This window comes from Cyprinodon variegatus, unplaced genomic scaffold, assembly GCF_000732505.1.
Source record: "Cyprinodon variegatus isolate N-32 unplaced genomic scaffold, C_variegatus-1.0 Scaffold1135, whole genome shotgun sequence".
Taxonomy (NCBI): domain Eukaryota; kingdom Metazoa; phylum Chordata; class Actinopteri; order Cyprinodontiformes; family Cyprinodontidae; genus Cyprinodon; species Cyprinodon variegatus.
This window is the reverse complement of record NW_015151588.1, coordinates 113,317-126,267: the sequence shown is the minus strand read 5'-3', so window position 1 is coordinate 126,267 and position 12,951 is coordinate 113,317. Positions and strand designations below refer to the sequence as shown.

The 12,951-nt window shown below is 37.5% G+C and overlaps 1 protein-coding gene across 1 annotated transcript in view; it reads right to left on the bottom strand.

Moving 5' to 3' along the window:
- Positions 1–12,951, bottom strand: part of LOC107101700 (arf-GAP with GTPase, ANK repeat and PH domain-containing protein 3-like) — a 101,431-nt gene that overhangs the window by 40,061 nt on the left and 48,419 nt on the right. Inside the window, exon 12 of the mRNA XM_015400712.1 lies at positions 10,739–10,888. Within this exon, the coding sequence (XP_015256198.1) occupies positions 10,739–10,888 (150 nt within the window). The remainder of the gene's footprint in view (positions 1–10,738; positions 10,889–12,951) is intronic.

Below are 12,951 nucleotides of genomic sequence, written 5' to 3'. Positions count from 1 at the left end.
TGCTCTTTCCATTTACAGTCGCTATGTAAGTTGGTTCTACACTAAGGTCTCTTCACATTAGCATGTTCCAGGAAAACTTTCAAATTAAGGGGCACAAACTGCCTCCTGATTAGCAGCTGGAACCATCTAGACTGTCTCCTTTTGATGTGGAGCAGCATTTAAATAGATTCCTCTTCTGATATTTAAAACAGGAAATATATGGTCTTCTTCATTTATTAACAGTGTTGACATTTAAAGGTTTGGCTGTCTGCAAGATCTACTAACATTAAAGCAATTACAACAATGTTCGATTTTTTTATGGCAGACTGGTTACCAGTTTGAGTCCATCAAGGTGTACAATTGACAATTATTTTGTCACAAGGGGAATTCTGGAACTTTTCTATTAAGAAAAACATGCAAATATGACAAAACATCTCCGATTTACATTAGATGTAGTTACCAGAGATGAAAATGCAGGTGCAGTTTAGCCGTTTTATCTGGTTAAGACTTAACTTGACCTATGCAATGGAAATTCCTCATCCTTAATAACACTGAGGATTTCCAGAACATAAAAGGCAGATGTGTGACATAATAGCCAAGTCACTAAACTCGGAAGTTGCTCGAAAAGAAACTTCAGTTTTAGATGTTTTGAAGGACATGTATGGGGCTGTGAACGAATGATTACCTGAATATGCCTTTGGCAAAGTTCACTCTATGACTGTCTGAGAGTGACAGTGGGCTAAGAGTTGGCTTTGTTTCTTGTAAGTGATTTTATAAATGTGATATTAACCTGTGCTACCGTCGGGCAAAGGGACAGGAGGGATGGGAAGATAGCGGGGGCTTGTCAGCTTGCCATCTTTCTGATTTCCCGACATTTGACATCACTTTTCCTTCTTTCCCCCTACGGGTGCCATTAAGAATTTGAGGGAGAGGGGGGCCAGAGGCCTGAGGGAAGAGGGAGGAGAGGGCCGGTAGATGGGCCCCATATTGCGCATCTTCTTACCACCCTGTGTGGTGCTGGCAGCATCCTCCATTGTCTCCCATCAAAAGCTCATTGTAGTGTAGCAAACCCCATTCATTTCCCTGCACACCGTCCCAGCCTCCAGGGGTGGAGTGCAGGAGGACAAGGGGCTCAGGGATTATTGGTGTTTTTGTTGCCAGTTGCACATGCTGTAATGTGCGCCACTGTGCCATTAGCCAGTGTACAACATTAGGCCTAATTCGGTCATTACCTTTAGGGAGATGGGGCTGTCTTGAAGGAGTATGCTGGGCTCAGCAGGGGGCTGAAGATGCTTACATGGAGGGGGGGGAGCTCAGAGGGCTGAGGGGGACACACGGTTTGAAGCTCAAATATAGAAGATAACACCTGAGAAACCCATTATTATGTTTGTCCTAAATTTAGGGGTTTATAGTGATGAGCTGGCATGCGCATAAAAAAATAAATAAAAATAATGACCTATATTTACTTTTTCAACCAAAAAGTTCTATTTAAGCAAAAATAATTTGCTGTACGTTGTTGCTGTGCCATCACACATACAAATGGATGCTGCTTTCACTGGAGCACATATATTAAGCTCTCTGGTGCTTTGAATGGCAGCACGCAGCCACACATGTAGCAGCCCTTCGTCGAGGCGTCTGTTTCAATTTCCCTGCTCCCTTACAACAGCCCCCCTGAGACAAGTCATTAGCTGGCTCAGACAGCTGGGGGCACAGGGGTCCTCTGTGTGCACCCCCCACCCCCTTCCTCCCTCACACTCCTCCTCCCTTTCTATACCGACTTCAGTCCCGCCAGCACAGCTCCGTATGGCAAGCGGAAGACATGAGCTCCAACCTGCCTCTGAAGTGACATCCAGCATTTGTTTAATGTCGCTTGAGGTTAAAGGGGAGGGCTGGCCCTTGGGGGCCCCCCAACCGTGTCATAAACACCTCTAATTATCAATTTCTGAGCCCTAATGTTCTGGAAAATGACCCTGGTTCTTTTGATTCTGCACCTGAAACATGCTCCTCAATCTGTTACACAAAGGTGGAGTGCAGAGGAAATGACACAAAGCTGAGCAGCAATAGGGAAGCATCACAAACCTAATAGATGGGAACAATTTTCTAAAAGTGGTTTAAAGCCTTAAACTATGTTAAGCTGTTAAATAAAACTAGTTAATATCGGACTTATCAAGTTGAAAATAATCTGATTGAGAAAGCCCAGAAATCACGGCGGCATTATTAGGCGACTGTTAGTGTGTATGAGGGCCATCAGGACCAAGCTGGGTAATGAGTTGCACTGGGGATCAGGAGGCTCTAACCACTCAGCTACAATCACCTGGGCAGCAGATAGGTACCAGGCTAACCTGTGATTAGAGTGTATTACACTCCCACCACGTAGATGATGGCTTAAATGTGCTTCAGGATGAAGGTTGAGGGTGAGACAAAGAGTACGCTGCAAGCAGCCTCTTGCCTTTATCAGAGCCACACTGAGAGAGAGAGAGAGAAGTAGTGGTGGTGTGGGGGTAATGGAAGGAGGGATTTATATCATTTTTATTCAAGAGGCTCAAGGTAAGGAGCACCATCATTCCCCCAGGCCCCTTGACACGGCAGCTCTGCCTGTCCTCAATCAAAGCCAACGGCTGCAATTAATGGCAAAAATTAGAAACAATCACCGCCTCCCCCTTATTATCCTCAATTAGAGCGCACTAATCAAGGCCTGATCGCGCTCTGCTGCTCTCACCAAACTAAATGTCAAACTTCATTACAACCTGGCTTAGAAATCAAACGCCCCGCACGCCATCACCCTCGCATCGGGAGGCCGACATATAAAATAATGCGTCATAGAAAGAGGGCGATCTGTGCATTAAGGAGCTGAACTGGAAAGTTGTGTTGTACACTAACAAGTCCAGGAAAATACACTTCATGAGATAATAAAAAAAAATAATAATATCAAATATCATATGAGAGAGAAGCAAATTAATACTGCATTAAAGTAAAAATGTTCATTTATTCCCTGCTTTGTAGTCTTACCCTATTTGGATAACAGCTCAGAGATATGGATCCGTATTTAAGTCCATTATTGTCATTACTGTAAATATAATGAAACTGGCATTTTCATTGTTTTTCTTTTTCACAGAGTGCCTGTAAATCCTCCACTTAAAAAAAAAATTTAAATAGAGCAATATACCTTACTTATATCGCATAAATACTGTTTCCTGCTGAAGATGACAGCTTAGAGAGAGCATCCTGTTACTATGATGGGCAGGGTATCAAGACTAAAACATGTTGCTATTCATAAAACACCAAAAATCTTTTCCATCTTTATATTTATGGACTAAATCTGTGTAACAGACCAAGCTTGACCCAATTAAAAAGAATATAAAATAATAATATTAAAAAATATTTATTATTAGGGTAAAAGGAACAAGCATGGCTTTGATTATTATGACTATAAGCTTTTAGGAAGGTGTATGCTTTGGATAATATGCGTGTGAGTGTCTATTAGAGGCAGACTGATATATTAACCGGAACATATTTTTGGGAAATAATAGTTTTTTCTTGCATTAGACGATTTAGTTATTGTCAAACATAGATATGCTTGCATTCACTGCTTCAGTACTGCATTTAGCAGCCGTGCTATAAGATCACATAAAGAGCAGGCATTACTGCACCCTCCTTTGGCTATCCATTGTTAAAGGAAAAGTCCAGCCAGCAAGGAATAACCAACGGGTCATTTTATACCTAAAACTAATACGTTTGCAGTAATTTAATGAATTTAGCGTTGATCAGTAAAAGAAAATAAAAACAAAATATTTTTTGACGTGATCACATAGTCCGGCCGTTTTTGCTCAAATATAGTAACACCTCACTCCTGACATCTTCCGGCAGTTACGTCAGGGTGCGGTAAGCCTGGCACCATTCTCTCAGCTTTGCAAGCAAAATCAATGGGAACTACTAGACACATCTGCAATCAACAACAATTATTTAAGATTTCCAGAGGACTTCACCATTGAAATTTACGAGAGCTATAGTTAAACTGACAATGCCCACAGATGAAAGTGAAAAAAAATGTTCACCTTTCCAATTCATCATCCATTAGGGGTTCGTGGTTGGATTGCCAAATTGAAGAGTGAGGATTTGCCATCAAACTTCTGCTTTACATAGTGCACTGGTCGTCGCCATCATGGAAAATAGCGCGTTAAGTAGTGCTCTTTGACAAACATGGTTGTCTCCAGTAAAGCATATTCAAATAAAATTGCTCTTAATTAAAAACACTAATCATTTATTGAAAAGTACGTATGTAATAGTTTCATACCTAAAGTACTTTAAGAAGTTTGTATTCTGAATGTGACCAGACTTTTTCTTAATGATTTGTTACTGATTTGTTCATTTTCCTGTCTTTGTTTAAATTGAGACTTGTGTAACATTTGCTATCAATGTTTATGTGATTTTATAAAAAAAATTCAGCAGCACATATCAGGCATCAGTTATATTGATTTTACAATAATCTGAATCCATGTAAGCTAGAAAAAAAACAAAAAAAACTTTCACATTGTTTAACCTGTGTTATTTTCTCATATGTTTGTCTGCATATCTCTCTAAAAATAAATGTTTCTCTTGCCAGTTTGTTTTGTTATGTAGAAACTGCCAAAAAGAAAAACATATATAGAGCAAAAATGATAACTAATTATATTAAGTAGTGGATAGGTGATTAAAAGAGTTTATGCTACCATTCTATTTTTACAAATGTTTATAATTATTATTAGTAGTAATATCAAGATGTTTTCTGTGATAGTTTGTTTTGCAGGTGTCATTTAGTGCGTTATTTTTGACATAACATGTTTAGAATTAAGCCCTATTATAACCAGCAACTTGCAATGGAAGATCACCTGTAGAAAGTTATTTACATTTTCTGTACCTACAGAAAGGGGAAATAATACAGGTAGCTTTTAAAGTTCAAGTTATCAATAGGAACTAAAATACCTAAATGGAAAAATAAAATACTAAAAATCTAAATAACTACTTATCATGAGAACAGTGCTACTTTTTTTTATCAATCATTTCCCCGATTTCTTAATTGTTTTTATCTAAAAATGTGCTAAACTGGAGGAAAACAACTGAAATCAATTGATTAGAACACTAAATGAAAAATGGGTTCCCTGATCAAGTTAATGGTTATAATTAAATTCAATTCAGTCTATTTATATAGTGCCAATTCACAACACGTCATCTTAAGGCACTTTACAGTTCAACCAGATCATACAGTCAAAGTTTTCTATCTAAGGAAAACCAGTTGATTGCATCGACTCATTGACTCAAATGCAATCCCTCACACTAAGCATGCTTGTAGCAACAGTGGAGAGGAAAAACTCCCTTATAAATAAAACACAGAAGAAGTAAATACAAAATTATGGTCCATATGTATGGAGGCATACCCTGAAAATGGATGGGTGTGCTACAAGAGTTGGAGGACAATGTAAATGGTAAAAAAAACAAAACAGCACTAAACCAAGAAAGCTTTGCCCCTGGTTCACCTGCTGTGTTGTTATGTTCTGTTTTCTACTCAAAGGGCCAAATGTTGGACCATTAAGTCCAAATTTTGAACTGAAATATCCTTGTAAGAATTACCAATAAAGAATATGTGAGTCCACAAGTGGGAAACTGGAAGATTAGATCGTCTCGATTTCCAGGTTTTCCAAGAGTTTTGAGATAAATGCACTTTAAACGTTCTCATTGCAATTCGTTGCAAACAAAATAAGAAAATGATGCAATATCTGGAAATTTTAATTAAAAGTTATCACTCTGTTAGAATCTTGCAGCATCCCATACCTGCAAAAAACCTTAACTTTGAGGCTATTCTTCTTTAACCAATTCTTGCTTCTTTTAATTTTTTTAAGGTGAACATGACTTTACTCACTCCTTGATCCTGACATCAGGAACGATCATCAGCAATCCTATGACAATGTTCATATGACAGAGCTGTGAGGGTTTAATCCTGGCTGGAAAGATTGAGGCGCGCGACAGAGAGCAGCATCTAAACAAGCTTTGGGCGCATTAAGAATGGGCATCCTTATGAGTAGAAGCAATAAAAAAAATTGGGCTGGGATTTAATCAAAAAAGCGGTGCTCAATATTCAAGAGATGCTACCCCTGCCTCTGCTTTTGCATCAGTAGGTTTACAAATGAGAGCCCTCTTTAAGTAATATGGAAATGGTTACCTGGCTAAAATGCATTCATTCTCCTGTGAATCATCAATCTGCTGTTTTTGCATCACATTTTAGTTTATAACCTGCAACCTTCGCCAAGGATAATGGAGTGATTGGGCTTGGTTCAAGTCAATTCTAATGGCAAAACATGAATACCGTTTCACAGTGAAACACCCTTTATTGATTATTGAAGACACATTAGGATGAAAGATAAAAGGCTTGCATTTCAATCAAGTTTATGTTTTCTGATAGGCTAGTCACAGTTTCACACTACAGGTGCTCTAAGCTCTCCCGATTTACTGTGGAAATGAGACTTTTTTTTTTTTTTATTTCATTTAACTGTAAAAGTCTCCGACTGCCTGCAATGACTATCTACTGATTACAGCAACATTTCTACTCCTATACCATAATCTGTCATTTGGCACGTTTCTGCTATTGTTTTCAGCTCATTTGCCTCCTTCAAGCTCATTTGTGGTTACCTTAAAAGAAGCATGAAAATAATTGAAGAAAAATAGAATAATGGAGCAAATTGTGAATCTGATTTAGTTGAAGACTGGATGCTGGTTAATGATCTATGTTAATAGTTAGGGGCTTTTCAGTTTAACAAATATGAAAAGGAGAGAAATTCCACTCTCACCAATTTCCACAGGGCAATGTTGAGGTAGTCCTGTTCGAACTGTGCAGTGTGGCTCCTTTATTTGCAAACATTTAGCTATAAAGCTTTTTTTTTTTATTTCCGTCACAGACACAAGTACGCTTTGCGAAGAAAAAAAAAAAAAAGAAAGAAAGCCCACGTACAAACAGCCAACACACGCTCATGCTCATTTATTTGAGGACCCCACGAATCTAAGTAATTCTGCTTTGGGCATGGTGCTGATGGGAGTGGGGTGGGGGGGTGATGGAAGTGCCTGCGTCCAGGCAGAATTGATCGTTCAGCAGCTCCAAATGATAGTCAGGCTTGTCTGTGGAACCACGAGGGCCGTGCAGTTGGACTCCAGCAGCGCTCGTAAAGTGCGCTCTTTAAACTGCCGGGGCCCCTGGGAGCCCATGGGGAGGAGGGGAGCCGCCGCCGCGCTAATGAGAACTACCAGAGTGCAAACATGCATGGAAATGACTGTTATTCTGTTGATGTGCATTTAAGTGCTTTTTTACTGCCAACCACAAAGAGAGGGAAATAACTGGTGATGAATGGTACTCCCGAAAAGCATTCATTTTCCTCTTCGGAAGAAAGGAGACGAAAACAGAGGAGGGGGGGGTGGAAACAGAAACTAAGATGGAAGGTAAAGACGGGATGGGTTCGGTTTGGGGAGGGTGTCAGATATGGTGAATATATTATCTTACTACAGGCAAGTACGTTGACAAGGCGGCAGTAAGCGGGGATGCATCGATAAAAGAAAGTTAACCTTCACTGTTCCCCTCCTCCAAACAAGCTGCTTCCATCAAAGAGCAGCAGCCAAAAAGGTCACAGCGATCAAAGCCTTGATCACACAATCATGAAAATTAGCCTTGTTTCATCTACATAGGGGGGAAAAATGGTTGAAAAACAGAAGTTCGATTATATTGCACCTCTCTAGTTCATCTCTGTTTGTAAAATGTAGGATTGAATCTGTGAATTGGACTGAGTTGCTCTTAATCTGCTAAATCTAAGGTTTTAGCCATGAATGAGAGCTAAACCCTAAGAACTATTCAACCCAGATTCAAGTTCTAAATCTCAACTTTCATAAAGTAACAATTTACTTTAGCCAATTTCCATTAAGCAGCAGATGTAGTAGAATGGTCAAACTTTTTATACTCAATACTATCATGGGCAGTGCAGAAAAGGTATAGGGTAGAGTATTATGTTTATTAATTATAATAAAGAAACATAATCACAGAATGGATATTTTTTTGTCCAAAGTTCTCTGCAGTGCAGAGAACCTCGGAAACGCTTCTGACCATGGATGGGTCTGGTTTCTAAAGCGGATCATGTCAGTGTGAAGTCAATCCAGAACCGGCACGCATATTTTGACACCATCACCACTGCTGGTCTCGGCGCGGTTTATCTAGACGCTGTAGCGGTCGTCCGCATGCAGCGTCACTGTGTGCTCCAGTGGACCCCAAAGCAGGTAAAGGATTTAAAGGAAGAGTAGCACATTTGAGAGGAAGAAGAACAGAAACAGGGGAGATACTAAAATAATTCAGAGCTCAAATCTAAAAATGACATGCTTGGAAAATGTCTGGTGGGTACATGTGGATTCGTAGAAAGGTAGGTTGCCATAGTCTCTAGCTACATTATAGTTTTGGACAATATCATCCAAAATCCCAAACATCGTATCAACTTATCTAGTTATACGAGCATTTTTTAATGAATGAAAAACTCAAATGATATTGTTTTAATTGGCTACTTATTAATGAATAATAGCTCTGCAGCTCAAAATATTCATTTGGGTATGCTGTGATAACAAACATGAAGCACAGTGCTTGAAGAGTCACTGTTTTTACAGCTTTATATTACACTATTGCAGTGTTAAGCTTCCTCTACAATGATGTGACATAAACGTGTGCAGACTTTTGCAGTCTGGAAAGTTTTAATACTTGACTGTTGAAGGTGTGGGAACTTTGCTAACATTTGTGAATATCTTGTATAATCACATTCTTAAATTAATCTGTGAGGTTATGGGACGAAGAGAATGTTTTATTTGTTTTACTGTGTTGCTTTTTAAAGAAAAACATCCAACAAATAGAATCTCTGTTTAGTTTGTATCTCTGTATCATATAGCATAAACAAATATCAAGTTCCCCTGGTTTATTCTGTTCACTTGTGTCACCAGATACCTAAAAAATGTTTTAGATGTTCCCTTTTAACAAAAGAAGATGTGAACTGTTTTCCTACTGACATATTTTTTTATGTTATGAGAGTTTTTGAACTGAAGCACCAGCTCCTTGTTATGAATGCCACCATAATCTTTTGGCACTGGTAGCCAACTCTTCAGCGTGGAAAGTCATCATTTGCTAAAAGATTTTAAAGTCGCTAGAAATGACTAGATGATAGGACCATCTCGTTTGAATATTTGGTGATGCTTTAAACCAGCCAGTAGGAGAGTGGAATATCAATACCGGGAAGACAAAAGGTGATTATAAACAATCTAAATAAACTAAAAATGAACTCTACAGAATCATTTAAAGTATTCAATAATGCTTTACCTGAATTAAAACTACATAAACTGATCTTGCCATGCTGTCAATTCCAACTTAAAGGCATTTAGCAGAGTCAGTGGTTGAGGCTATATATGAACTAATTGCAGGAAGGCATCCAGTTTCAAAGGCACCGCCACCCCATTCCCCAATTTTTGGATTGTGAAAGTCTTCAAAAACACAAAAATCTTTTCTACATTTTTCACTATTAGCTTCTTTTTTTTTTTTTTTTTACTCACCAGAGGGGTTTAAAATTGAGTATAATGAAAACGTTGCATAATTGCTAACAGTGGGTTTTGGATGAGCGAGGAAAGAATACCTGTGTTTTTTTTCCCAAAGTTTTGTGACACTAAAATGGCCTACTTATTTGAATCCTTAAAATATTGTTTGCCTTTTTTATTTTGTTTCAGTTTTCTTAGGAAAGTACAACTGTTTCATCTGCAAAAATCCAAAGTTTGTGTTTTTTCATAAAAAAAAATAACAACAGACCTCAGCTCTTATAGAGCTGCAACCTTTAACCTGTTGCAAGGTGTGTTAAATAGTTTTTGCGATGTTCATTAAACAATTTTATGTATTTATAATGTCTTTTACATCAGCTTTTTTGATTGACCCACCTTATCCCTGACCGAGTCGCAGATAAAGCGCAAGACAACTAAAATGACAAAAGAGAGTTTTTGAGAATGTAACATCATATAAAGAAAATGTTTTATCTTACAGTGTTTGTGGATTGCAACTCACAAGCTGCAGAAACATGATTACGACCAAACAGATTAGCATCTTACTTAATTTAGGTGGTTTAGAATAAGGATAAACTGAGCTTACTTCCAACATCTTATTTTCAACCCAAATACACTTCCAATTCATTTAAAAGGTTTCTTCCTGTTTTTAACACAACTCCATACCTTTATACTACATTTTATATAGACAACATCCTTACTGTTAAACGCTTTTGAGCATGAATTCAATGATACATGTTAACGTGATAAATTTGGCTTAATGATACTGAAACTATTTCACTGTTAGGTGTGTAATTTATTCTACATGAATTGTGCTGCTTAAAGTCTTGATATAGTCTTGTGTATAATGTGTTTTTATTTCTTCTCTCTTTTGGGTGTTCCTGTGAATGTTTATTGTTGAGTATAGACTTTGTGGACTCTGCTGCAAATGAAATGCCTCTCAGGGACAATAAAGTTATTTCAATTAAATTACCTTCAGCCATGCTGTAGTTTAGGCAGACTAGATGGCACGTATCTAATGTGAGAATGTTATCTGCGGTCATTAGAGACTCAAGAGATGACTTGAAGTTGCTCCTTAAAGATTTCGGCGTAAAAAAAATTATTTGTGAATTTCCATGATCACAGTGTATGTATCGGATTTTTACTGGAAGGTGGGTTAGCTTACGGGCTCCGCTGCTTGTACTGGTGTTGATGGCTTCATTCCACTGGTCAGCACTGGACACAGAGAAGGAGCGCTGGTGCATACCATCTTTACTGCCACCGAACGCCGACCCACCCGCCTGTAGGGAAATGCTGCTGTTGGAGTGAGTCGCACCTGTAGAAGAAGAGAAAAGGGTGAGAAATAAATTCTTTGGGAAATTTGAAGAGATTTTAGCAACTGGATCTTTCTCACAGGAAGCCAGCAGAGCAAAACTAGCAAAGTGCAAAGAAGGCAATTTTATTGCATTCTGATTTTTTTTTGTACTTTCATTCCTTCTTTATAACTTTGTAACTGAAACCATAATTTTGTTTATTTTTCTGACTTGCAAATTTATATTTTAAGACATGTATGTGTGTAAAGAAGAAATAACAATTTTTCAGTCATTTTTGTTTTTTATGTTTAGGGCTGCAACTAATGATTATTTTGCAAATCAAATCATCTGCTGATTATTTTCTCGATGAAACGGTAATAATAGCCAAAACTTCCTTAAAGAAGATTTTTTACTTAAGTTAAACCCGGTGAAACTAAAATTTTCCACTTTAGGAGTTCTGGATAGACCATATTGACAGAATTTTTTTTTTTTTTTATCCGAAATTCAAAATGTTTATGTATTTTTTACAATTTTGATAGAATCACTGCCTAATTGGTTTGCTTTGTCAGCTAAAGGCATGGTTTACATCATCCAATTAACAGTTGATCGATAACTAAATTAGCTGAAGATTATTTTAATAATTGATTAAATACAATTAATCAAATTAATTGTTTCAGTCCTATTGGAAAAAAGTAAACAAAAAGTATGTTTTACATAAAAAATAAACTAAAATACCTAAAAATGCCTTTTTTGTGGACAAAACAAGACCCCATGTTTAAATGTTTCCTACTAATTTCCTACTTATCTTAGAAGTAATAATAAAAGATATCACCATAACAAATAATGCACATTTGTGATAATGTGACAAGCTCCAAACTTCATCTTGTGTCAGATATGCACCTTTTTGCATCTACTTAAGAATACTTAGTTATTTTAAAATCATTTATTTTTATGTTTTACTCTGCTAACATGAAAAAATTGTGAACAAGTAACTGAGTATGCTTAAGAGGATGCAAAAGAAAAAAATGCATGAAGCATTATTTTTCAGGATATCCACAAATAGTACAAGTATGTTTTTTTGCAAGTGTTTATTTATAAGTTTTTGGTCACCGATATTTCTCTTGTAATGAAAAGATAAATGTGACAAAAACTCAGAAGTCAAATGAAGGGTCTCCTACAGTCACAATTGTCTGTAAATTGTCATGTTAAATTAATTATCAATTGGAGGGGAAGTTTAATCTTTATTTTAATTTTTCAAACACACAGTGGGAAATAAAGCCAAAGGTACATTCCTGCAGATTTTATTAGCTAAAAATGTTACAGTGCTCATATTTCAATCTAATAAAGTACCTTTTACAACAATTATTGAATAACCCATTGTCTGATGCTTTTCATGACATGTTACAAAGAAGAACCGCTAAGTATAAAAACATACACAGCGTGTTTCTGTTGGTTCAGCTTCAAATAATCGAGTTAAAGGAAAGGAAACATTCTAACAGTCTGTAATGAACTGATATACTGCATTTATTAACAGTTTTTGTAGTTTGAGCTTCACCCTGGCAACACCACCAGCTTATTTCTACACATATTTCTATCAACCAACCACCCCCTCTCCTCATGCAGACACAAACACACAGAACCCTTTTCCCTCCGCCTCTGCCTCTAATTAGCCCTTAATTAACAAGATACACTCTGAACGCTAATTATCTTGCTTCATCCCTCTGACTGCCACATCGATCTCCACTGCGTCAGCAGGCGTTCTCTCCCTAACTTCCAATCAGGCAAGCCGCGGACGCCTGGCTCTCTTTACTAATTCATGGGCAAGGATTCGCCGTGTGGGGTCATTTCCCTCCTATGTGAACAGTTGCTGCCACACATCCCAGCTACACTGACAAATTCATCGTGCATCAATTCAGTAAGTGCATTCAGATCGACCGTAGCATTCTACCATTGCCATTCCAAATGGAATATTTTTTCTGTTTAATAAATATCCAAATCTGACATTTATGAATGTATAAAAGCTGCACTAGAAAAACAAATCAATCCTCTAAATATGAAAGTTAATTTAACATTTCAATGTTGTTTT